Here is a 24,824-nt window from a genome sequence, read left to right on the forward strand (position 1 = left end):
CAGATTGGAATGTGGGAAAGTGGATGAGGGTTTTTGTCGTGGTTTTATCACGACAAATGCCCGTGAAAGGACTTAGGTGTGGAGCCATCGCAACGTATGTTAGCTTGAAGGGGTTGAACGGGACGAAGGACATGAGTTTACCTACATTCGGCCCCTCTCAACGAGGTAAAAGCCTACTTCCTGCTTTGTGTTGTATTGATTGAGTATCGATTACAATGGAGCGGAATCGCTTAACCTAGCTCTCGATCAATTGTAACTTGAGTTAACCCGCCGCAGGGTCTCACCTTTATATACACAGGTCGAGGCCCTGGCTTACAAGAGTCCCAGTCGGATCACACAACATGACCAACTTGGGTTCTAAGTCGCTCTGCCTTGCTAGGCAAGTCACCATCGGGCGGCTCACATCTCCGGGTCACAGCGCCCTCCTCCAGGTCTTGGGCCTTCAGTTGATCCTTCTGGTAAACCGCCTCCAGTCTTCACATCTTATCTCCTTGGGCCTATTTGGGCCTTCACTTATGAGTCGCCAGTAGTGTAACCTGACTTCTCCTGGGCGAGTCACACCTAGGGGTTATATCCCCAACAGTTTCGGAGCAATTTCTTCAAGCACTTGAGTGAATGACTCATGATCAACGCCTCATCCGCTTTTACTAGTATTGGCTTTCCTATGGATTCAATGTGATCTTTGATCACTTAGCCAAAAATGTAGAGTCTTCAAGCCTTTGCCAATGTATATCCTTAGCATTTTGACGGGTCTACAATAACATGTCCTTGCCATGCCTACATTGAACTTTCCTGAAATGATCTTTGAATAAGCATCAGCTCAATGATGTATATGTTGTTATCAATTACTAAAACCACCTGAGGATTAGTTGCACTTTGAGCTTCATTATTAAATTTGGATTTAATATGTGTGCAAATATGTAGTTGAAATGTAGTACGCAAACCAATACTTAGAAGAATTGATGAAGATATTTTTTAGAGAGTGAAGCTAAATTATAAGGGATTGTCTACAGATGCTCTTAGGCTAGGAAATTGCATAAGTGAATCTCTGGACAGAATAGGAGTGGCAAATAGATTTTTACTCCCATTTCCTTATTTGATTTATGATAGAAATTAATCTAGGATGGGGAGCAACCCAAGAATTACCAAGGTCCCCATGAGAATAGATCAATGTGAGTCGGCTCCCTCAACTCTCATTCCCCTTCCCACTTAAATTTTCATCCCACTAATCAATCGGTAGATTCTTAATAGCTTCACGCCTCAACTCCCATTCCCCATCTCTGATTCCCGCGAACCAAACACGTGATGATGACTTTTTTTCTCGCCAATTGAAGTGTAAAGACTAAAGACTAGTTAATTATTGAAAAAGAGTGAAAACCGAGATTACACATGCATAAAGACACAACATCCTCTTCTAAGCATGCCACCAGGGTACCAACGAATGCTCAACACACACGGTTAAGAAACTATCCATTGTGGCCATTGAGCAGCGTCATTGTCACCACCCACACTCTGATCTCTTGACTTTGATTTAACTTTATGAAAACACCAACACACCGATAACCACGACAAAAAATCCATGTCGCCCCTTCCAAAAAGTATTCAACTGATGTGTCAACCATGAGATAACTCCATTTCTGACAGCAAAATTTGCAAGAGGAAGTTGCAAGCCCCGCACCAACCTAGTCCGATCTAATAGATGGAGAGTGCTTCCGACCAAATGAACCTTCACAATCATCGACGCCTTGTTGTCTTTCCCACCCAACTCTCGAAGCATCATAAAATAGCAAAATCTAGCAACATGCATAGACCGAACTAACACACTGGACCACCGACATTGAAATCCATATCATGGTCTATGTTCGCTCACCAACATCGTCAATATCGCATAAATTGCGACATCATCTTTGACAGGGTACTCCCCACTAGTCCTTATGGCTAGTGCCATCTCCTAACAGGATGCCCCCGAGGAGGGGGCTATGCAGACGCACCAAAGCCACTCCTAGCGTAGGAAAGGAGCATGCTTCACCCCGACAATGCCAAAGACGGTAATGATAATCCCACGCATCATCAACATCATCTCCTATAGATACACGCCAAAGACAAGGCCTTCACCCCGACTTTCCATCGTATTGCTCGGACATGTGCCACTTAAATCCAAGCCCGACCAGTCCACCTATTTGCCACTAGCCTAAACCAGGAACGTCGCAAAAGCACCCTTGCTCCTTGAAGTTCTTCATCATGGCTTATAACTCGACCTAGCAAACGTATATAGACCATATCTAGAGCCCACATCCTGCCCATCTTGATGGTCATGCCTAGTCAGCAATGCTACTCGCAAGTCGAAACGAGTCGAGTTTGTCTAAATTTGCGAACCGCCGCCACCTACGATCAACCCAATGCTGGAGTGACATAGATTTCCATCCTGCTAGTTTTCGGTTCCGCGTGCAAGGAAGCCATGTAGGCTAGCAAGGCCCGCCGCCACCACGGCCAAACCATATGATAACTATGGTTTGCCGCCCCTAGTCGCTTTGCTGGAGCGACAAGGATCCATTGTAACTTTTGAAAGTCCACGTCCATATTTTCACCTAGAAATAAACATAAAATCCTCAAACCAAGAATTTAGTCAAGCTATCTACCAGAAAAGATGTGACTGACCGCGATGGCTAGCCAATTTCCCACACCCTCGTTTCCTCTGTCAAAATTACGTTGACATTTCTGCACGAAGAAGTGTGATCTGAGTTCGAAAAAAAGTGCATGCAGCCGTCGCGAAAGTTCTCTCTTCATTTTTTGACTGGTCATCCAAGTTCTCTAATTCAAGATGGGCAGGTTGGTCCATGATTCCAAGTCAAGAGGATCATCCAAGTACCTGTACAAGCACCGCAGGTACAGGAGCGGTGCGCTCTGACCGCCCGTTGTGCAGTGCGGTGCAGAGCGCGCAGAGCGGCTTTCGGCACTTTCTCCTCGTGACACGCGTCGTCCTGCGGATGGCCCCCACCAAATCGTCCCGTGAATAACTGAATATGCATCCCTTTTGTCCGGCGCCCACCACCGACCCCAGCGAATATTCTCCACGAGATTTCCCGCTGCCCCAACCCCATACCGACTGCTGCACTCTACCCTAGCGCTACGCCTTTGTCTCTCTCTCGTCTCGCAAAAAATTTCTCGCTCTCCTTTCCACGGCAATTTTTTCGCTTTGTTTTTTCCTTCCTATATACTCCGCCCATATCCCGAGCGCTTTGTATCCCCTTGAGGCTCGCGCCAGCACACGCCAACGCGATCTCGATCCTTGATTCGTCTCATCAGAGTTTCTTCAGTTTTATATCTAAACCGAGACGATCGACGTGGTGGCTCTGAATCTTGCTGATAATCTTACGTTGTGTGCCTAGAATTCAGAGTTCAGCCACCTCGGTTCCACAATGATACAACGTGCGGCATGCTCCCAAAAATGTTAGTTTTACATTACTATATAGGATAATGCGTCGGTGTTGCTTGTAGTGGCCCGTGGCATCGGTAGCGATACTCCCAAAAGTTGCACTGCTAGCTTGATGTGCTCACTTCCAAACCCATCAGTGTATGTGTGTGTGTGCTGCATGATCTCTTGGAAGATGGTGCATGGTACAGGCGAGCATATTCTGCATTTGGGCCAGTAAGTAATCTGACTGTCCGGTACACATGAAAAGGACAAGAAATTCTTCAGAGAGAGATATATACATATATTCCCTGCATGCACGCGTGTTTGCTAGCGGGCGAGATAAAGATGGAGAAAATTAGTTCATTATTCCATCTCATTATGCACGCGTGGGGCTGGCGGAATATATGTGGAATGGTGGGGATAATTCAGTGCCGCGGAGAAAAGCTGCGCGATTAGGAAAGAGAGAATGAGTGTGAGATGCAACCAGAGGAAAAGAACGGCCAGTGGTCATTAGGAATCTGATAGCCTGCAGGATGCTAATCCCTGCGGGGGTTAAGGTTCGATGAGGAGTGAAGCACCATCCGACTCGAGTGGACACAGAGAAAGAGATCCTGGAAAGAGTTGTTGTGAAATATCATATCTTGCCGGGCCGATTCGGATTGCGTTCTGAATGTTCCTCATATCCTCCAGCCCCATCCATCATCGTTGATTGACATTCATTCCCCTTTCCATGCAAATGGAGACCGATGATATTATCTAAAAGTAGGAGAGGTATGTGATTAGGTTTCGATTCGACCTCGAGGGATTTCGACAAATGCTGTAGAAAAATTGTCCATCAGAAATCTGAAGAGTTTGAAGATTTGCTTGGCTTGAATCTTCTCTGAGATTACTCAACCAACGCCTAGTTAACCTCGTTTCTTTTTGTCTGTATACATCTTTTCAAGCACGTGAAATTTTACCTCTCGTTAAGAAAAAACATCAGGACCATCTTAGGTTTCTTCAGAAAACAAAAGGAAAGACCTTGCCCTTGAGAACACACCCATCTTTTGTGGCATAACCGACACAATGCAATCATTTGGAAATTCGAACTCGAGTAGTTTCGTAGTCTTCCTTTCCATCCATAAAGAAACGTACTCACAAATGGTAGCCGACGCCTTCCCTCCGTTCCTCACACACTTCCATGCATCATCCACTGATTAAGCGACGGCTTTAAGCCTCCATCCACGGTTGGTTGGTTACCTTCGAGAACCCGCCTCTTTTCCCATGAAATGATCCACGTTGATTACTACACGAAGATGATGATCGACATGAAGATGCCGCCTCTTGCTCCGTACCCTCCGCAACGAGCTAGGTGTGGAGTAGACTTTACGGATGGATTCCACCCTACCGCAACGAGCCATGAACAATCCATCCAATCGTCCAATGCATGCGCCTCGATTTACGTTACAGGAACCATGGGAAGAAGGTCGAACTGGTAGTATAATACTGGCGAACTGGGAGTGACAGGTCAGGTCACTTCAGGGTTCAGATTTTACAATCAAAAGCAACTCATGTTCGTTGCTACGAAATTCACGTACGAGTACTACGGTACTGGTATGTTTTAGCATGACATGTAGTGGTCTTGGCGGTATCTTTTCTAGCTCAGCACTTTACAAATCCACAGGAGGAGTACTGGTAAAAGGAAAATCTCTGCACTGCACGCCAACAATTCGTCTGAACTCTGAACCCTGCCGCTCTGCAAAACTGCAGTTTTCCATGGGTGACAGGCTGAGAGTGCGTCGCATTGAGTTGAGTGACATGGAAGGCTAAATCTTTCCGTGGCCACTTTAACCTTTGCAGCCAAACATTTCAGGTCATACGTCGTGGTACTTCTGTTGTTTTCTCCGTTCAGAGTTCAGACCGCACCCTTACTTAGAGCAAAAACGGACAACAATTTTGTCCGTGTTTTTCCGTTTGGGTCGGCCCGGCGGACACCAACGTCCGCTTTCACGTTTGGATCGGCGCATGCGCCCAACGCTGGGCCAATCCATTTTAACGGTGCGTGAAAAAAAAAGAATACAAACATTTTGAAAATAAAAATAAACATTAATTAAACATTAAAGCCGGCCACGAAGGCCGGCAAGAGTCCATGTGTTCATATTTACATTAATTAACATAAAGAAAAGTTAACTACGAGACGGCGCGCTGCCCTAAGTGTCCTCGTAGTCGACGTCGGGGCCGGTGAGGTTGATGAGCGTCGACGCAGGGCCGGTTCAGGAGAACACCGTGTTCCAGGCGACGGCGATGTCGGGCGCGGGCTGTGCCGCTGCTGCTTGGGCCTGGCGCGCCTCCTCCTCCGCCTCGCGCTGCTCATCCTCGGCGTCGTGCTCGAGCTGCTCGAGTACCCGACCAGCCATCGCTGGCGCCATTGCTCGAGGTACGCTGCCTCCTGCGCCTCCGTCGCCCCGCGCCAGATCAGCGGCGCGCTCACCCACTCGCGCACTACTCGGTTCCAGGAGTAGCGCTCGACGGGCGCCGGCTCCGGCTAGGCCTTGACTGGGGACGGGGTGGCTATCGGCGGCACGACGGAGTCGCCCCCTGCGGACAACGCCATGGCCTCCGCCATGGCCGCCTGGTACGCCTCCTCCTCCTCCGACGTCGCCGCCGCCCTGCGCCGCTCCTCCTCCTCGCTCTCCCGGAGGACAGCCGCCATGGCCGCCAGGTAGGCGGCCTCCGCCTCCTGGTCCTCGTCGCGAACGACGATGGGGGGCGGCGACGAGCTGCGGGCGACTTCGTGGACGCCGCGTTGCCTCGCCTCCTCATGCTCGAAGGCGAACCAACGAGCCCAAGAGGGTGAGTCGACGTCGCATGCGGCGTCGCTGCGCTGCTCCGGCATCAGCAGTGCCCGTCGGCGCCACACCTCCTCCGCGTGCGCCCTAGCCGACCGCGGTGCCGCCGGCACTGGGATCCTCTCCGGATCCAAATGTCAGTCGTGCGGCAGGGTGACGTCCAGGTAGGGGAGAGGGATGCGGTGCTGCCAATGCCACTCCGCTTGGTGCACTGACATGTTCACGCGCTGCCTGGCCGGCGAGAAGGCGTCGGCGAAGGAGGCCGGGGGGGGGGGGGGGGGGGGGGAGAGGGTTGGCGGGGGCCTTGTCCTTGGCTTTGCCGATGCCGAAGGCAGAGAAGAACCCCATCTTTGCTTGGCTAGAGGTGGCTATGGTTGCCACCGATGGGGTAGTAGAGGGTAGCGAGATGGGGACGGGGGCTTTCTGGAAGCAGATGAGGATGGCCTCCCTGCACGCTCGGCTTAAGAAAGTACGATCGTTGTCGCTGACACGTGGGCCCGAGGTGGGCGATCCGCGGGGTAGTTGGACGGCCGCCAGGTGGGGACGAGGCAGACACCGAGAAGGCGCGCGAGGCGTCCGCTTAATTTGTGCCGAAATGCGTCAGCGCGGACGCATTTTGGGTTTGGGTCGACGCGTTGGGTCTCCACTTTTGTTCGCGCCGACCCAAACGGGCATAGCTGGACATTTTGGGTTGCTGCGTTGGAGTTGCTCTTACTGGCTGCACGTCGCTTTTACCCTGCCTCCAAGCTGCCAGCCGCCGATCACTGCGTGTTGTTACGTTGCCTCTTGGACTGGAACTGGCCCCCAACCCCAACGACCGGGCTAGCTGATGGAGCCGCCAAAGGGCAAAGACAACAATCGTCTGAACCCTGAAGGTACTAGCAGCGTCGATCACGCATGCAGCTACAATGGTACTAGCAGCCAGAGACCAAACGGATGGAAAAGAGACGGCGATGAGCATGCATGATACACGGGGGTCAGGTCATGGGGATAAGGTTTCTGAGAGTGAGAGCGGAGTTATGGAATCTATGCTCTTTGCTCTTGGGCTTTAAAGGGTTCAGGGGCGAAGGTGCTCACAGACAGCAAAGACAAGGGGGAAAGGGAAAGGGGATCCCGGGAAAGAGGCATCCTGGAGCGAGGAGAGGGACGGGGGGAATCCGGCGGCCATGCATACGGTGGAGATGGAGAGAGGGTGGGAGAGACAGAGGTTTGCTTTTAGGCGGGTCAAGTAAAGTGCGGGTGCGGCTGTTGGGATGCGAAAGGGGCTTCTCGGAGTAGTCTAGCGGGAGGGACGGGGGGTTTGATCCAAATCTTGCAAAGCGATGCTGCCCATTGCCCATTGGGAGGAGGAGGCTAGCTCTGCTAGGTGTAGTGCAGGGGAAATTTCCATGGGGATGCCAGTGCGACGTGTAAATGCTTGGAAATAGTATACGCTTCTTTTTATTTGTGTCCCTTCTCCCCTCGTTGCTCTGCTTGGTAATCTTGGGCATGTGTCATTTTCCTTCGTAGGATGAGTTTAAATTTCTTGTACGTGGCCAGTGATTTTGCTGACATGTGTGCAACGTGTCTGGTTTTCTTGGCGTGGCACTTATATGAAAAAATTAAAGAATTTTTTAGAGAAAAAACATTTCTTTTCAAGAACGAAAGATATTCTCTCAGGTGTTCTTGGTAATTTTCAGGCCGTGTCCTCCCTTTTTTTTCAGGAACCCGTAGATAATTAAAACCTTTCATAATTTCATTATATCTTGTTATAATTCAAATTCATTTGAGAATCCTTTGAATTAAAGACGACTTGAACCTTTTTTTAGAACAACTATTTTTAGGGTACTACTACTTCCACTTTATTTTTATTTATTTTTTGAGTAAAACTTCAACTTTATTTTTCGAGTGTGCTACTACTTCAACTGTCTGACATATATCACATGGGCTTTCTTTTGATAATATGGCCTCATCGCCCGAGCCCACTCGCAGCCACAAATTTGTTTGACATCGTGGTACAACTCTCTAGGCCAACCCAGCCGGGGACCTAATCGGCGCTGCAGACGCCGTTTTGTCGGTTTTTAGGATCACCAAGCTTTATTACTCCCCTGATCTAGAGAATTAGAACACTTGGCTAACCTATTGGGGTCGCGATTATCCACTCGGCCTTCAAAAGTAAACTTGCAATTAAACAAAAGAGCGCTATTATTTATGTCTGAGATGATGGCCCCATATATACCATTAGAGCCATTGTGTATCTCGCTCACAATCTGCTTCGAGTCCGAAGCTACCACAAAGCTCTGTATCATCAAGTCATTTGGTAAGGAGAGTGTCTCACAGCAGGCAATTGCTTCCATAGTTGCAGCATCGCTCACTCCATCAATAACCAGAGAAGAACTTCCAATGTAGTAACCATCTGCATCTCTACACATGGCCGAGGCCGCTCCCCAGCTCCGATTTCTTGCAATGCTTGTGTCGACATGGATTTTCATGAAGCCCAGTGAAACGCAGGCGTCGATTTTTCCTGCTGGCGCCACTGTTCAAGAATTCATCCGATTAATCAGTTAACAGGCCAGTTAATCGCTACTTGTATGGTGACCGAATCGAATAGCACATATTCATCAGTTTAACTTGTCAAGCCGATTAATTGGCCCGTTAGACCAACTAATCGGCCGTTAGGCCGATTAACCGTTGCCGACCCATTAACTTGTGGGCAAACGAAGACCAAAAAATTTCCCTGTAACACCTCCCATCCCCTCTCAATCCTCAATAGCTAGGGTTCGACCAACCAGTAGCATATTTTGGTATATTACATAGTTGAGAGCATGAGACTAAGGTATAATACATAGAAAAGTAGATATATGTTGGCAATTCCTATTTAATCTACTGACTAATCCAATTAATAGGCGGATTCACCAATTAATCACTACTCCCAAGCCGACCGAGCAGCTACAAGTTACAAATTTCCTGAACAATGGCTGGCGCACACTATAGATCTGGCTGGGCTGAGGCCCATTATATTTTCCTTCCTCGAGCGCTAGCGATGAGTGTTGCGTCTGTGGCATCACTCGCATCAACCAACTGGCTCGCTCACATTTCTCAGAAGAAAAAAAGCTCTTGCTCGTTCACTTTGTACCAAAAAACCTTGGATTTGAAAATAGTTCATTTATTTGCAAAACAAAAATCATAGATTTGGAAAATAGTTCACAAGTTTGAAAAAGGACCATCGATTTTGGAAATAAGTTCATCGAATTTCAAAAAAAAATCATCGATTCCAAAAAAAGTTCATCAATTTTGAAAACAATTTAGAAAAAGTTCATAAATTTTTTAAAAAATATCATCAAGTTTTTAAAAAAGTTCATCGATTCTGAAAAAGTTCATCGATTTTGAAAAAATAATCATTGATTTTGAGAAAAACACAAAATTTTAAAAATAATTTCATTGATTTTGAAAAAAAAATGTCAATTTGCAAAAAGTTCATGAGTTTTAAAAAAAGTTCATGTAGTTGAAGAAAAGAATTACCAATTTGAAAAAAGAAAGAAGAAAAGGTCAGAGAAAAAAGGAATGAATAAATGAAGGTAAAACACATATGTTATCACACCTAGTGAAGTCGTCGGGTTGGTTACGCGTCGATCACTGATATCGTGTGATGCGTGTTTAAATCTAGTTTAGAAAACAGAAGAAAAAATGAAATATGGACCGGCCTAACTAAGACGCGTGAGTAGCTGCTACAGGCGCCGGTTTGAAAAACTGTAGAAACCGGCGCCTACAGCGCCAAATAGAAATTGCCACGGCTATGTCACACCTTGTGCCAGACCGAACAGCCACTCGCTTCAAGACACCACTAAATTGGGCCGACCCAGTTTGCTTTGATTCCTTTTTTCGTTCATTGCTTGGTTTCTGTTTGTGTCTTTTTATTTTTTGTTTATATTCAAAAAAGTATTCAAAATATATATACTTCAAAAAAAAAGTAATTAAAACTATTAAGAAGTGTTCATAGTACATTTTTAAAAATATTAACATAGAGTAAATTTATTGTTCACGCGACATAAAAAAATGAAGCATTTCAAGAAAATGGTCTGTGGAATCTTTTAAAAAATGGTGCAATCTAAGAATATTTTCGCGTAATTCGAAAAATTAGTCGTGATAATTATAAAATCAAAATTTTCTAAAAAAATCCATGTGTTTTATAAATGTTTATATGACGTACAAAAATGTTCACGTGATTTTTGAAAAATATTTTGTGCCATTAAGAAAATATTCAACAAGTATAAAAAAGTGTTCCATGTGTATACAAAAAATGTACAATGTGTACTTAAAAAGAGATATGTCTTGTGAAAAAAAGAGAAAACAAATGAAAAGTGATGGAGAAACACACAAAAATATATAGAAGAAAAGAACGCCTAGAAGCTTCCTACGACCCGCTTCGTAGGAACCCATATTGGGTTGGGCCATCTATGCGAGGCGGAGTCGCAATATGCGAGACATTATAGCTCCCGCGAATCAGGAGCAATAGGAGGACATATAGCGACTTTCCTACTGGCCGATCATAGTCTCTCTATTTTTAGCGCAAGGATGGTCATGGTCTTTTTTTAGCGGGCTTAAAAGTGATTTTATTGCTCAAAATGGACAGAGAGCTCCGGACAAAGTTGTGGTACATTAGCAGGGCCAGATTAGCCAGACTGTTATCCTAGCTTCTACACGACCGAAAGAAGCTAACATATGATCGACCACATTTTGGTGCCGACTAATGTGAGTAATAGAGCAATCCCTTTCATCGAGAAGTGTCCTCATTTCCTGAATCAACATCGCATTCCGCAATGTGTCCTCACCTCGTGCCTGGATAGAGCCCATGGTAACTTGACTGTCCATCTCTACATCCACTGGGAGTGGTGACCATTGCATAACAACTTTCAGACCTTTCAAGTAGGTTGCTAATTCAGCTAGGGACTTGCGGAATTCTATAGGCTCTGCAAGCCGAAAGATGATCTCACCAATGCTATCTCACAACACCATTCCAGCGCCCGCCTCTCCAATAGTTGTGATGTACGATTCGTCAACATTAAGCTTCATGCCACCTTGGCCTGGGGGTTGCCAGACTAGGTCGCCGCCACATGTGAAACTGGCCCTGGCCGGCTTGCGTTAACATCTAACACCATTTTACCTTTCACAAGATCATCTGATGGGTACTGCTTGATAGCAAGCAAAGGTGCGTCATAGCTGAGCAAAAATCTGCATGTTGCTTCGACAGGGAGAGGCTTCTTATCATGGACTATTTCATTACGTACATGCCATGAGCGCCATAGGACCATCAGTAATCGCATGCAGTGAATGTCGCCTTGATCATGCAACACGTCGAAGAGCCATTCAACATCAGTATTCTGAATTTCGGCTATGTTCGGCAAGTTCCATTGTTTCGCCATAGCACGCTAAAGCCTAAAGATTCACCGCTCGAGGGCACCTATAGAATACATGAAGTGTATCATCTAGTTCCATCACACAGAGCGGACACACGTCAGTAGGCTCCAGCGTTCGGGTATTATTATTAGCCCAAGTGGCCAACGAGTTTGATACGAACTTCCACGCAAATATACACAGCTTTGGTGGAGCGGGGCACCTCCATATAAGTGCCCAGACGGCACGTCGCCCGTCCGGTGCCCTGCTCGCTGCGACAAATGATGGCAACAAAAATAAGGACAATCATAGTCAAGGTTTCACACAAGGGAATTGCGAGGTTGGCCGGCCTATATAGGTTACGTCGTCCTTGGTTTGCGAGCCTTCTTAAGTGTTTTTTGTCTGTTTTTACCCGTTTTTGAATCTTTCCAGATGTTTCCTGAATCTGTTTTGTTTAGTTTTTCTTACCGTGCTTTTGTTTTTATCTTTTCCTTTTCTAAGAAAATCAAAAATTGCAAAACATGTTAAATATGTTTTAAAAAAATTTGGACTTTCAGAAATTGTTCAGGTTCAAAAATTTTGTCTGTGTTTATAAAAATTGTTCAAAAGGGGTTCAAAAAATTAAAAGAATATTCAGAAAACGGGTTTAAAACATTTCACACGGAGAGCGTGGTGCCGCCACGATCCACGCAACTTCAGCCTCCTTGGCTCTAGAAAAAGAATTTCAGCCCCCTCGGCCATTCGTTTGGGCCATCGCGGTTGTCGTCGCTTGTCATTTCGCACGGACGATAGATAGGCTTGCGTGCGCGCGAGTTGGTGGCGTCGTCTTGGGCTCGTGCTCACCACGGACGGATTTCAAGCGGAAAAAGTCCAAAATGAACCTTGAATTAGTAGATGAAAGATAAATCGAACCCTGAACTATAAATCCCGAAAATTAGCATTCTGAACTTATCAATCCCGATCTATTTTGGACCCTAGACCTATTTGGGGCACCGGGAATATAACAATCACGGCCGATAAGGTACTACTCTCCCTGACGAGTATTTGGGCCGGCTCACTACTTGCGTTTTGCAGAGATGAAAAAATGTTCGTGTTTTAAAATTGTGTATTTTTCTAAAATGTTCGTCCTTTCGATCATAAAAAAATACATGCATTTCAAAATATGTACAGTAATTTAAAAATGTTCCTATTTTCGATTTTCTATCACAAATTGAAAAATAGTGTTTTCGACAATTGTTCAGAATTTTTTTAAAATATAGCGCAAGTATTTTGGACGTCATGAGAAAAAAAAATTAAACTATAAGATTTTTCCAATCTTGAACTGTTTTTGAAAGTTTGAACATTTCAAAATGTGAACATTATCTGAAAGATGAAAAAAAAACTAGGAGGAACCATAGCAAACATTTGTTGAAAAACTAGGAGCTACTGTAGCAGAAAGTATTTAAGACATGCTGGCCTGAACAATTTTTTGTACTGCGAACATTGTTTAAAAATTCTGAATAATTTTTCAAAAAATTGATTGTATTAAAACACAATCAATTTTTAAAAAGTGAACACTATTTTGGACATAAATATTTTAAACTAAAAACAGGTACGAATTCCGAAACCTGAACAATTTTTTAAAAATGTTTATACAATGTAAAAAAATGTTATTGTCATTAAGTATATGTTAAACGTGTAGTTTGCACAATGTTGTTGTGTCACATTGTTCAAAAAAGTTTTTGGAATTTCGTAAATTATTTTCTTTTAAAAATATTCTGTATTTCAAACTGTTCACAGTTTTTCCAAGAAAATGTTTCATAATTTTTCCGAAAACAATTCATATATGAAATACGATAAAAAATATCGGATCAATTGCATCCTTCAGTTGCGTTGGCTAGGTGCGGCCACCACTCCCGAGGTTACTAGTTTGAATCCTGTCAGGCACATTACGTACTGCTAGTATTTTTTATCGCTCCTGATACAAGACAAGTGGGTTCGCAGAAAACGAAAAATGAAAAACAGAACAGAGCGAGTGCCCAAGCAACTGCGTTGATGGGCTGGACCGATTTATCCTAGTATCCAGTCAGTCAAGTAGCTTTTTCTCAAAAAAAAAAAACAAGTCAGTCATGTATCCTTGCCACATCAGCGAGTATAGCAGCTAAACACCCTCAAGAAAATAGACCGGGAGCGGAGAATTTGGTGTGCTAATATTCGGGATTACAAGTTCAGGGTTTGATTTAGCTTTCCTCTATAAGTTCAAGGTTTATTTTAAACTTTCTTCATTTCAAACCGGCCGAAAGAAACAAAACCATGGATTTTAAATCCATCTGTGTGTGTGGACGGGCTGCCGTGCCGTCCTAAATAAAACTCCGCGGCCCCCACTCTGCATCTTGTGTCCTTCTGACACGCACGGATGAATCAATCAATGCCAACTCATCAAAGCATTTCCCCACATCAATCCGCAATTAATCGTCGCCATAAATAAGGAGAAATAATACATGTATACAATCTCGCGCTGTACCACGTACATGTACTTACTACTACCACGGTACGTGGTACGCCAGTTGTGCCTACAGCGAGCACAGGACGAAGAAATGGCGTCCTGCCGTCCACCGCCGGCCCACAAGCCAGCCTTACTCGCCCGGCCCCCACGTGGCCCTCACGTGCCGAGTTTGAACCAGCTCCAACCCAACGGCTCTCTCCTCCCCCTCCCCACTCACCTCAGTCATCACCGATCAGGCACCTGATCCCGATTCCCGACACATCAGTCAACATTGCTCCGTAGACTGTATTAGTACTAGGTTCGCCGGCGGCGTTCGCGGATCGATGGCGGCGTTCACGGAGGAGGAGAGGGCGGTGGACGACGCGCTGGGCTACCCCAAGGCCTACGCCAGGCTCTGCCGCGCCGCCGGCAGCGGCGGCGGCGCGCTCGGCCTGCCCTACGCCCACGGCCCGCCCGGCGCCTTCCTCCCCTACGTCCTCCAGCCCCACGAGGTACGTACCTGCCTGCCTTCTCTCCCGCAGATCCCGCTCGCCCTTCTCTCCTCCCCGCTTCCACGCCGCGTCGTGTGTCATGATCTGATCTGCTGCGTGCAGGCGCTGCGGGCCAAGGACCTGAACGAGACGTTCCCGGTGGTGGACGCGGAGGCGGCGCCCACCGCCAACCCGCGCGGCTTCGCCAACCTGCTCTGGAAGCAGCTCCACCACCTCGGCAACGCCGGCTTCGACCCGGCGCTCTTCCGCGTCGACGCATACGGGAACGTCCTCTACCTCCACGCCGACGCCGCCTCGCCCCTCGCCTGGGACGTCCACCACTGGTTCCCCTGCGCCAGTAAGAAGAATTTTACATGTTCTGAATTTACCACATGGTTCTAAGTTCTGACGAACGGTGGATGGATGCTTGGTCTTCGTCGATCTGCAGGGGGAGGGAGGACGGTTCCGAGCAACCTGCGGATCATGCAGCTGCAGGCGTCCAGGAAGAAGCACAACAAGCTCGAGTTCCTCGTCCCGTGGTGGGATCTGCAGCTCGGAATTTCCGTCAACCAGTTCCTCTCCATCTTCGCCTCCAAGAACACCGACTTCAGGAACAGAGCATTCGCGTTCCTCTTCGCCGATGGGGCCAACGAGGAGCTGAGCTCGCTGCAGGCGGTGGAGGCGCACGCGTTCCCGCACCATTTCGCCGACATGAAGAAGAAACTAGGCCTCGCGCCTGCCGCCATTGTCTCCGCCAGGGGCTCCGACAACTCGGTGCTCAAATCCATTGACGCCAACAGACCAGTGAGGTCCAATTACCCTTTGATCGGTATGCGCTTGTCAGAGAACTTACTTATTGAATTAATTTCCTCGTTTTTGCAACATCTTCATATGAGCTATGGATGATGCTGGGACTGCTTTTCCTGTAGCTGCAAAGAAGTTCTCCGGCGAAAAGGACGAGAACATGGCGGCAGCCCACGGCCATGGTGGTAACTCGATGATGAAAGAGAACAACAACCCAGATGTCGACGGCTACATCAGCAATCCTTACTTGTCCATAGCCATGGCTAGGGACTCGCTGAGGCAGAGGGAAGAGGCGAAGAAGAAGCAAGCTGAGCTCACTGAACTGGAGAAGGAGGCGGCGGAGATGCAGCAGAAGAATGAGGAGGAGAGGGTAGCCATCCAGGACCTGGAGGCCCAACTGATCAAGAGGCGTCGGCGGGTAGAGAAGTGCCGTCGCTTGGCAGACGCCCAGGCCAACTACAAGACAGTGCTCGAGAAGATGATCAGAGACGCCATGCACCAGTAAGAATGATCCTATAAAACCAAGAGCTACTAGTTTCTTTGCAGAATCTTGATTAACTGGTGCTAATTTTTCATTGTGGTGCAAAATGCAGGAGTGTTGTGTACAAGGAACAGCTCAGGCTGAACCAGACTGCAACCAGTACTCTGATGGCGAGACTGGAGGCCCAGAGAGCAATGTGTGACTCATCTGAAACCGAGCTCCGCAAGAAGTACCAGCACAGAGATGATCTGGAGAGGCAGGTGAAGCCATTCATTGATCAAGCAAGGAAGAGGTACCGGGTCGACGATGAAATCCCAGAGGAAAGGCACTGTGAGAGTTTCAGGTACTTGCCAGAAAGAGTATCGAGGAGCAGCCCTCTGAAACAGGAACTGAGGGTTTTCTTGGAGGAGGCTCAGAGGACTTCAGATGCATACAACATTTCCCTGGAGGGGGGAGAGATTGGAGAAGGGACTTCAACAATGAGTTATGTCAACACTGAACAACCTTCCAAGGTCATAAGCTTCCCAAGAAGGTCCATCTCCACCGATGAAAACATGAGTTACACTGAAAGAGGAAGAGCGTCAGTAAGGGAAAAACTAGAACAATCGGCGATCAGAGAGCGGCGTCATAGCAGGGGAAGGGAAAGAAAGGAGAGCATGGTCTCAAGGGGTGTTGGTACACCTATCAAGTCAAGAGATGGTAAGGGCAAGGCAGCCATGCTTGAGTCCGAGACCGAAAGATCTCATCATGCAAGCCAGACAGTCTCATTTCCAAGGACCCCCTCGGTTCCACCAAGTCCTCCATATAGAGCAACCGGCGTGTACGGGACGCCGAGGTACCACACAGAGCAGTCACTACCAGTGCAAAAGGATGATGAAATGCTTCATCCTCGACGTGTTGCCAGAGCAGAAGACAATGAAAACATGAACTACAGAGGCAAGGGACATGTTGATAAGTGGCTTCATATGCTCATGGAGGACCAACAAGAAGAAGGAAATGAAGTGGCATACCGTTCCTCGGAAGATCACAATGCCGCCGAGGAGAACGGTTCGGATGATGAGCAGGAAATCCAAAGTAGAATCGGTGACGAAGACGAGAGCTGCAGGAATGAGATCACTGAATGTGTTGATGAGATCACTGAATGTGTTGACGCGATCGTCGACGTTGGTGGTGAGGATGCTGCTACTCACCATGGCACCCCAAGATGCAGGGATAGCTTTGACATCAAGGAGGAGAAAGTGGAAAGGAAGATCTGGTTCCCGAGGTCGGACAGCGGTAGGGGTTTCCGGTCCCTCCCATCCTCTCCTTCCAAGATCCTGGGAATGAGAAGAGGCTCAGACTGTGCAGGCAGGAAACCTAAGGTGGGTGGCGACGATGATCGTAGATACGGCTATGAGGATTTGGTTTCTACGAGCAGCAGCAAGTTCCTCAGCAAATGCAAGCAGGCGATCAAGAAAGCGGTACACAAATGAGGCAATCTCAGCCCTGTGTTTATTCTTTTCCATGTGGTGTTTGTTACATTTGTCTGAAGTGCTATTATTTGTTTCTGTAGCTGAATAAGTTAGTGATGCATAGCTTGCAGACTACTACTGTCTGAGGTTCTGCCTGTGAAACATTTGTGGTTAGTTTAGTGATCACATTGGTGTGTGTGTGTGTACAACTATTTGTTGATCTGTGAAAAAAGGATAGTACCCAATTCTTACATTATAAGTATGTTTCTGTGAGTGAGGCATAGTCCGAAGCTCTGTTTCGAAAAGGTTTGAAGAACTCTGTCAGTAATCTCTGAAACATTTCTAGCAAGTGACCTGCAGCAATCAGATTGGACTTGTAAACATTACCACAGTACTATTTCATGATTTGTGAAGAAAGAGAGACTTATAAACTGTTAAATTCATATAGTTCTTGATCTATTAGTACCAAATTAGAAACTGTAATTCTGTAACCAAAGGAGAGACAAATTAAGAAGAACTCTTGTAAACATTGAGCGCCGCCGCGGGCTTCAGATTCCTCTCATGACATGGACTTGCGCCACTTGGGGGTCCGCCGCGTCGGCGTCGGCGTCGCCGTGGCCATGCCCCTGCCCTTCTTCCCGCTCGCCGGCGTCCGCCGCTCCATGCCGCTCTCCGAGTCCTCGATCCTCGCGACGTCGCCGCCGCCGCCGAACCAGAGCGTGCTCCACTTGAACCCGCCGACGCCGCCGCGGCGCCTCCTCTCCGAGCCCAGCCTCTCCACCTGCTCCTGCAGCGCGCTGCACTGCACCTGCAGCCCAGACGCGTCACCGTAAGCGCGCCTGATGAGAGCTGCCATAGGAGTTGGAAAACGCCCAACGAACGAACCTGGAGCCTGGCGACGTCCTCGCGCAGGCGGCGCATCTCCTGGTGCTGCGCCAGGGCCTCGCGCTTGGAGGGGCAGCGGCCGCTGCCGGAGTGGAGGTCCAGCGCCGCCGCCGGGCTGCAGGGGACCCTGGTGCCGCTGAAGGAGGCGCCCAGGTCGGCCAGGCGGTTCAGCTTGCCGTGCTCCGAGAAGAGCACCTGCATCACGGAGCGCACCGGCAGCCGGTCGTTCTGGACGGCGTGCGCCGCCGCCTCCGCCGACAGCTTCCGGGCGTCGATCAGCCTCCACAGCGACTTCCGCTCCTCTTTCCCGGCGCCTGGATGTGCCTGGTACATCAGTCGAAATTGGAAATGAACAACTTTTTGTCATCCGGTTTGCAGGAAATTCTGAACGAAGTAACACGCTACATTCAGATCCATAGACCACCCAACGGCAACTGCAAGCACCGGAATAAACGGAAGGCATGTCATCGTTGCGGCCCCTCCATCATCGGAGTCAAACAAGCCTTGTTGTAGATAGTCGACAAGTCACTGTACTAATTAAGAACTCAAAGGACTAGCACTAAAATAACAATCGTCGTTGATTAACATAAGCATAAAAAATCAAACTTATAGACACACAAATGCAGACGAACAAAACCAAATCTAAGCAAATCCACCGAAGACCAACAACGACTGAATCAGACGATACCGTCGTTGGAGACACATGTTTCATCGATGGACCAACGCGACGGGAGTGCTAGGCGAAAAGAACCATATTTCATCTTCAGAGAGTCATTGCAGTCTCATCTTTCTGAGTAAAACACCAACCCTAACCAAACTAAAAAAAACAACAAGAAGAAAAAAAACAAAGCCTTTCCGCCGCCAAGGGTCCATCGCCACCTCCTGGTCCTAAGACCACAGGAGATGAGGCAAATTGCCGCCGCCGCCGGGAGACAAGGAACCATGTCGCATGTTCGCTTCGAGTCGCCAACAGTCTGATTTTGCTAGAAAGTTTGATTATTTGGCACACATTTGCCCCCACCACTTTGATAATTTCTCTGTAGAAGGATTGGTGGGGCCCCGGATACCCTCCACTGACACAATATAGGGCAAATTATCAAACACCCGGATAATGTGAATGGTCCAAATGACGTGGAGTATGTGATCTCGATCTCCAGTGATCCATGATGAATAGTAAATTTCAAAAAATATTTTAAAAATTCAAAAAAAAACTGCTTTTTGACAAGAAGCATTGTTTTATGTTTACATGCATGCAAAATTTCATGATGAAATTGCTTTTGTGGAGGTGTGGACAAAAAAATTGATGTTCCAAAATAGTGTTTATGCAAGCACTTTGGAACATCAATTTTGTTTTCTTGCCCACACCTTCACAAATACAATTTCACCATGAAAAATTGCATGCATGTAGAAAAAACATCATTGTTTTTTAATCAGATTTTAAATTCATTTTTTTTACTATTTTTATGAATTTTACCGTTCATTCCGGATCACTGGAGCTCGGGATCACATGAGTACTTTCGTTGATCCAAAGCCCTAAGTTTTGCATGGTACACACAAGGAACGGACTATATGTAGGTCCTCTGGAAAAAAAATCATTGTAAGTGGATTTTGCCCTAGTGGTTGGATAGAAATTGAACTAGTGTGCACTCTTCTTCCTGCTCTAGCCCAACCCCTCAGGGGTTATTTGGATTGCAGGAATTTAGGAACGTAGAAATAGAAAAAAAAAACGTAGGATTGAGATGCCACGTCCAATGAATTCCAACATGATTTTAAATCACATGAATTTTATAAGATGTATCTTCGGATGGTGCAAGGAAATGAACGCAAGAATTGTGGAGAATTGAGGCGTTAGAGTAAAGAGAGATAAACCTGATGTAATATAAATTCAGAAGAGCCACCAACTAAGCGTTTACCTCCAGTTAAAAGACCGAGAAAACTTGAAATGCCAACATAGAACTGAGCATGCTTTATATATAGTCCAAAAAGTGAACATGAACATCTTTTGTTTGATACTAATTTTGCACGCGAATCCGTCCTGTGCAGAGCGCAGCAATGCCAAAGTTTGTGATGGATGTTATGACAGGGACAACACTATAAAACTGCACCGAACAATGGAGCAGCAGATGACACCCACTTTGATTTGTCGGGATGCATTTCGATCCGAAAAGCTCTGAACTTGTGATACGCATGCGGCAATGCCCATGAAACTAAAAGATGAATCATGTCTGCTATGGCAGCTACGTATATATGGCTGTAAATATCTACAGAACATGCTCTGGCCGTCTCTGCAAGATCCCCAGCCTGACAACTTCGTCCGCACATTATGAGATGAATCCGAAGGGAATATTGTACGGTGAGTGTGAGCACTGAAGTTGCTACTGCTCGGGAAAACAAAGGACAAACAGTGGCTTGGATGAGAACAAAAGGGCACCGGACTATAGACAAGAGGGATTAATTGGATATATGCGCCTATTCCCGTGCGTGACAACAGGTAACATTTTGTTGTCTAGCAGTCGGAGCTCCCGTGACCAAACACACCAACAGACATGGGAAGACATAGTAACTCCGGCTGATGATAAGGCGTTTTCAGTTTGGTTTTATGACAAAATCTCCTGGTGTCTGCGACAGATGAATGCGGACGAGGATGTAAAACAGTGTTTTCAATTGTGCGTACTTGCGCCATTCTCCCCCTTTCTGGTTTCCTGCCACATGTGATGTGTATACTTTGCATGCATATGATAAATGATGTTTGGTTCTCACAGTTTGACATCGTAAAGTTGGGTTATTTACCATATCAGTAAACTTTTTGTTTTTGCTAGTACAGCTGGTGCAGCGGTCAAACGCAAGAACACATGCAGTGCTACGCGCCTCGCAAGTTTTCACGCAGTCTTCTGGCAGTTGACCAAAAGTACAAAGCGCAACATCCTAGAAAGATAAAAATGGAAACGGAGTGAAGCATGCATGCATGGTCACCTTGAGGTAGGTGTCGACGGCGCGGTAGAGCGCGTCGTCGGCCGCGCGCGCGTGGGCGGGCACGGCGCGGGCGAGCTCCTCCAGCTCGGCGGGCCGCAGCTCAGCCTCCAGCGCCGCCTCCGCCAGGTACGCGTCCACCAGCTTCGCCACCCTCGCGCCGGCCCCGCCGCCGGCGCCCTTGCCGCCCTCCTTGAGGAACCCGCGCACCAGCCGCAGCACCAGCGGCACGTCCAGCAGCGTCGACCCGCCCGGCGCGTGCCCGAACGCCGGTATCATCACGGCCGCCAGCGTCGCCTGGTCCAGCCGCCGCGCCGCGCGGGACTCCAGATCCCGCAGCAGCGCCGCGTCCGCGCCCACCATGCTCCCCGCCCGGAGCAGCTTCAGCAGGAAGTCGCACGTGATGCCGTCGTCCGCGGCCGCGCCGTTGGGCGGGTCCGGCGGGAGCGCGGCGACCAGGGTCTCCAGGAGCAGGCGCTTCTTGAGCCACGTGGCCGTGGGGCTCTCCGGGGGCAGGAAGCGGCCGGACGCGGACGTGGCCACGTCCGGGAGCCACTTGGCGGCGTAGTGGGACAGCACGCTCGGGAGCAGGTCGGGGCGGGGCTTGGACTTCACGGCGGCGACGGTGCGCGCGAAGCTCTCCACGTCGTTGACGCACGTGTCGTCCACGCATGCCAGAACCCATGGCTCCGAGGAGGAGCGCGCGTGGTCGGCGGCTGCCGCCGCGGTGCCGCGAGCGCGCGGCGACGGGGTCCTGGGGCTGTGGCTCTGGGACGACGACTTCATGGCGGGGCAGGGCGGCGCGCGAGCTCGGAGCTCAACTACTTCAGCTGCTTCAAGTTCACGGTGCGTGCATCGGAGTATGGACCGAAGAGCAGGCGAGGCTGTGGGCGAGAGATGGCGACACCCACCTTTGGAGCTGCGTGTCGTACTATGTCATATGTGGCTGCCCATGATAATCGGGGGCTGTGTTTTCCGAGTAAAATTCATGGTGGTTGTACGTAGCACTACGTGCAAGCTACTGTCCATCAATCTCCGGTCCAGGTCCAACAGTAGCATGTGCGTCATCTGTCCTTGTTGGGCATGATCTACTGCTGGGTGTATGCACATTATTCAGCGCCGTTTGTACAGTATTACACATGTGTAATTAGGTTGCACGTTGCATAACTCTCATAGAAAATGTCAAGTGTATTTTTTTTTCCAGAAACACCGAGCACTGATGTAGTACGTACACGCACACAGTTATACCCATGCACTCACACGTTGTCTATACTAAAGCCGGAGTCGTGGAGCTTCAAATTTGACGAAATCACTGTGGAACAACAATGACTTCAATGTGATCCTTGAAGGGCTAGAGAGCAACACACACAATAAGCAATAACGTAGTCCCTCCGTCCCATAATATAAGAGGGTTTTTTTACACTAGACTAGTGTTAAAAACGTTCATATATTATGGGACGGAGAGACTACTTATTTGATATTTAAAACGCTGCATTAGCACTATTTTCACTTGAGGTATGCCTAGGTCTAACTTCTATGGCTCGATTTCATCAAAATAAGTAGTGGGGAGGACATTTTGGCTCCGAGGCTCATCTGCACCTAGAAGAACAAAATAATAGAAAGAAAAACATAAAAATTAATCAAAGAAATATGCTCTTTTTTAGCAACAAACATGTTCACGTGTTTGAACTCTGTGCAAATTTTCGTAAATAGATGAAATTTTTTATGTTCTAAAAAAATTGTTGCTATAAAAACTATTTGTGAATCTTTTTAGACGCTGATTTTGTTTTTTAGGGCGCCAAGAATGTAAAGATTTATAAACACCGATGTTCTTTCTTTTCTTTTCTGTAGAGCACCACAAATGTTATTTCTTCAAAAAAAATCATGAATTGAGACCACGTGAACTTGTTTGTTGCAAAAAATCAATTGTTTATATTTTTTTTACTATTTCTCGACTTCACTGTTCATCCGGGTGCACATGAGTTTTCACTCCAGTTTGAATATCTTGCATTGTAGATCTTTTTTGTCGCTAAAGCTAGTATGCATTAGATTTTTTTTAAACGATCTTGCTTATTTTGGCCCCACAAAAACATCATAGTTGTGCAAACACAAAATAAGGTTGTGTTATTATCATTAACATTGATTCAATATATTACGCTCACTTCGAGTGATATAATTTCCAAATTAAATAATAACATATATTCCCCCATTATTGTAGAGATAAGGAAATGTTTTTACCTAGAAAACTGGGTACATAATATAGAATGATGTTTCAAATAACTGGAATATCAAACAACATAGCAAGCATGTTCAGAGGAAGAACAAAAATTGTTGTAGTTACATCTGGTGCTCCAACTAAATATGTTGAGGTTCACTGCTATAGTTGGTGGGGGGGCTTGGTCATCACAAGGCAGGCTGGCCTAGAGGGCAAGTGTGTTTTATTTGCCAAATCTCTGCTCATTTGGTTGAGGTCTTCCTCTTAGGAAGAACCCTCGCCATATGGCCAAGTACATTGGAAGCGCTACAAATGGGTTGGGCTTTTACCATGTAGAGATTAGTGAAACTGATGTGATGCATGTGTTGTTCGCCAAGAATAGGGGAGTAGTTTATGTAGAGGATGGTGAGGCTACTAAGGAGGATCTAGCTAAGGAGATTTTCATAAGATATATATAAGACAAACTGGCCATGGAAAATAAGGGAGCTTAATGATTTATCATATTTGGTTAAGTCCCTCCACACATTAATGTTGTGCAAGTGGGAGGATATCATTGTTTTGGTCTGAAGAGAAAAGCGGTTGTGGTGAATGTGGATATCTGGGAAGATGATCCAGAGCCTTTTGATATCTTGAAAGATATTTGGAGCCAGATAAAAGGATACTTCTTCACCATCTTCTTCGTGCCATCCACCACCAAGGCGCACAATGCAATGATGGAGATGCAAGAGAATAAGGTGTTGCCAATTGTCCCAATCTACCAAGTGATCTTCATAATTAGAATTACCATGGATATATTAAATTTGAAACACAAGATGGGCAGGGGTGTTATTTTTACTTCGCATGTGATGTAGACTATCATGACCGTGCAGATGCAAATGAGGAAGGGTGGACAAAAGGCGAAACCGCATCGCTTGTTTGCCGCCCAAAGTGTGAAAACCAAAAGGTTTGTAATGGCAGCCGCATTGAGATGAGCAGATAGATAAATTGCTTCATCTATTAGCAATAACAAATAATACAGTTAATAAAATCCTAACCATCTTGAATATGTAGAGTAATATGACATACAATGTACATAGAGGGTTTTGGATCCCATCTTGAATGTGTAAAGTAATATGACATACAATATACTGAGATGTAGGGGCGTAGCTATGTGTATAACTCCCCCAGCCCAAGGAAAATCGTGGAAGGATTTTTTTTTGGAGGGATAGAAAGAGTTGCGGTGTTATATGCCGCATCTGAGTTCTGGAGCCCATCTCAAAACCCATTGTCTTCACAACGAAATAAACAAACAAATAAATCGATAAAAATAATTATTACTTGAGAAAATCTGAGCTTTCGCGAGGTTGCTGCCCATGTTGTAGTTGCAGATGGTGAAAGCAGCCAACATGGCCACATTCACAAGTCGTTTATGCGTATATTTGCGCAGGGTGAACAATACCAGCCACAG

General features: G+C 47.0%; 2 protein-coding genes across 2 annotated transcripts; one reads left to right on the forward strand and one right to left on the reverse strand.

Annotated features, from left to right (window-relative positions):
* Positions 1-14,271: 14,271 nt before the first annotated feature.
* Positions 14,272-17,528, forward strand: LOC123069048 (uncharacterized). The gene is made up of 5 exons (XM_044491785.1): positions 14,272-14,592; positions 14,695-14,929; positions 15,020-15,400; positions 15,501-15,876; positions 15,969-17,528. The coding sequence occupies exons 1-5, from the start codon at positions 14,425-14,427 to the stop codon at positions 17,326-17,328; spliced, it is 2,520 nt and encodes an 839-aa protein (XP_044347720.1). The 5' UTR covers positions 14,272-14,424; the 3' UTR covers positions 17,329-17,528.
* A 24-nt stretch (positions 17,529-17,552) lies between these two features.
* On the reverse strand, positions 17,553-22,225 carry LOC123069049 (coleoptile phototropism protein 1). The gene is made up of 3 exons (XM_044491786.1): positions 21,166-22,225; positions 18,193-18,516; positions 17,553-18,115 (listed from the first exon to the last, which is right to left on the reverse strand). Exons 1-3 carry the CDS (start codon positions 21,946-21,948, stop codon positions 17,867-17,869), a joined length of 1,356 nt encoding a protein of 451 aa, XP_044347721.1. The 5' UTR covers positions 21,949-22,225; the 3' UTR covers positions 17,553-17,866.
* Positions 22,226-24,824: the final 2,599 nt, after the last annotated feature.

Source organism: Triticum aestivum, chromosome 3B (genome assembly GCF_018294505.1).
Source record: "Triticum aestivum cultivar Chinese Spring chromosome 3B, IWGSC CS RefSeq v2.1, whole genome shotgun sequence".
Lineage (NCBI taxonomy): Eukaryota > Viridiplantae > Streptophyta > Magnoliopsida > Poales > Poaceae > Triticum > Triticum aestivum.

Excerpts from the sequence above, each read along its gene's own strand:
- LOC123069048 (XM_044491785.1), top strand. The coding sequence starts at position 14,425 with ATGGCGGCGTTCACGGAGGAGGAGAGGGCGGTGGACGACGCGCTGGGC. Across the intron at positions 14,593-14,694 it reads ACGTCCTCCAGCCCCACGAG|GCGCTGCGGGCCAAGGACCT; the intron begins GTACGTACCTGC and ends TGCTGCGTGCAG. Across the intron at positions 15,401-15,500 it reads GTCCAATTACCCTTTGATCG|CTGCAAAGAAGTTCTCCGGC; the intron begins GTATGCGCTTGT and ends CTTTTCCTGTAG.
- LOC123069049 (XM_044491786.1), bottom strand. The coding sequence starts at position 21,948 with ATGAAGTCGTCGTCCCAGAGCCACAGCCCCAGGACCCCGTCGCCGCGC. Across the intron at positions 18,517-21,165 it reads CCGTCGACACCTACCTCAAG|GCACATCCAGGCGCCGGGAA; the intron begins GTGACCATGCAT and ends CTGATGTACCAG. Across the intron at positions 18,116-18,192 it reads AGGACGTCGCCAGGCTCCAG|GTGCAGTGCAGCGCGCTGCA; the intron begins GTTCGTTCGTTG and ends TCTGGGCTGCAG.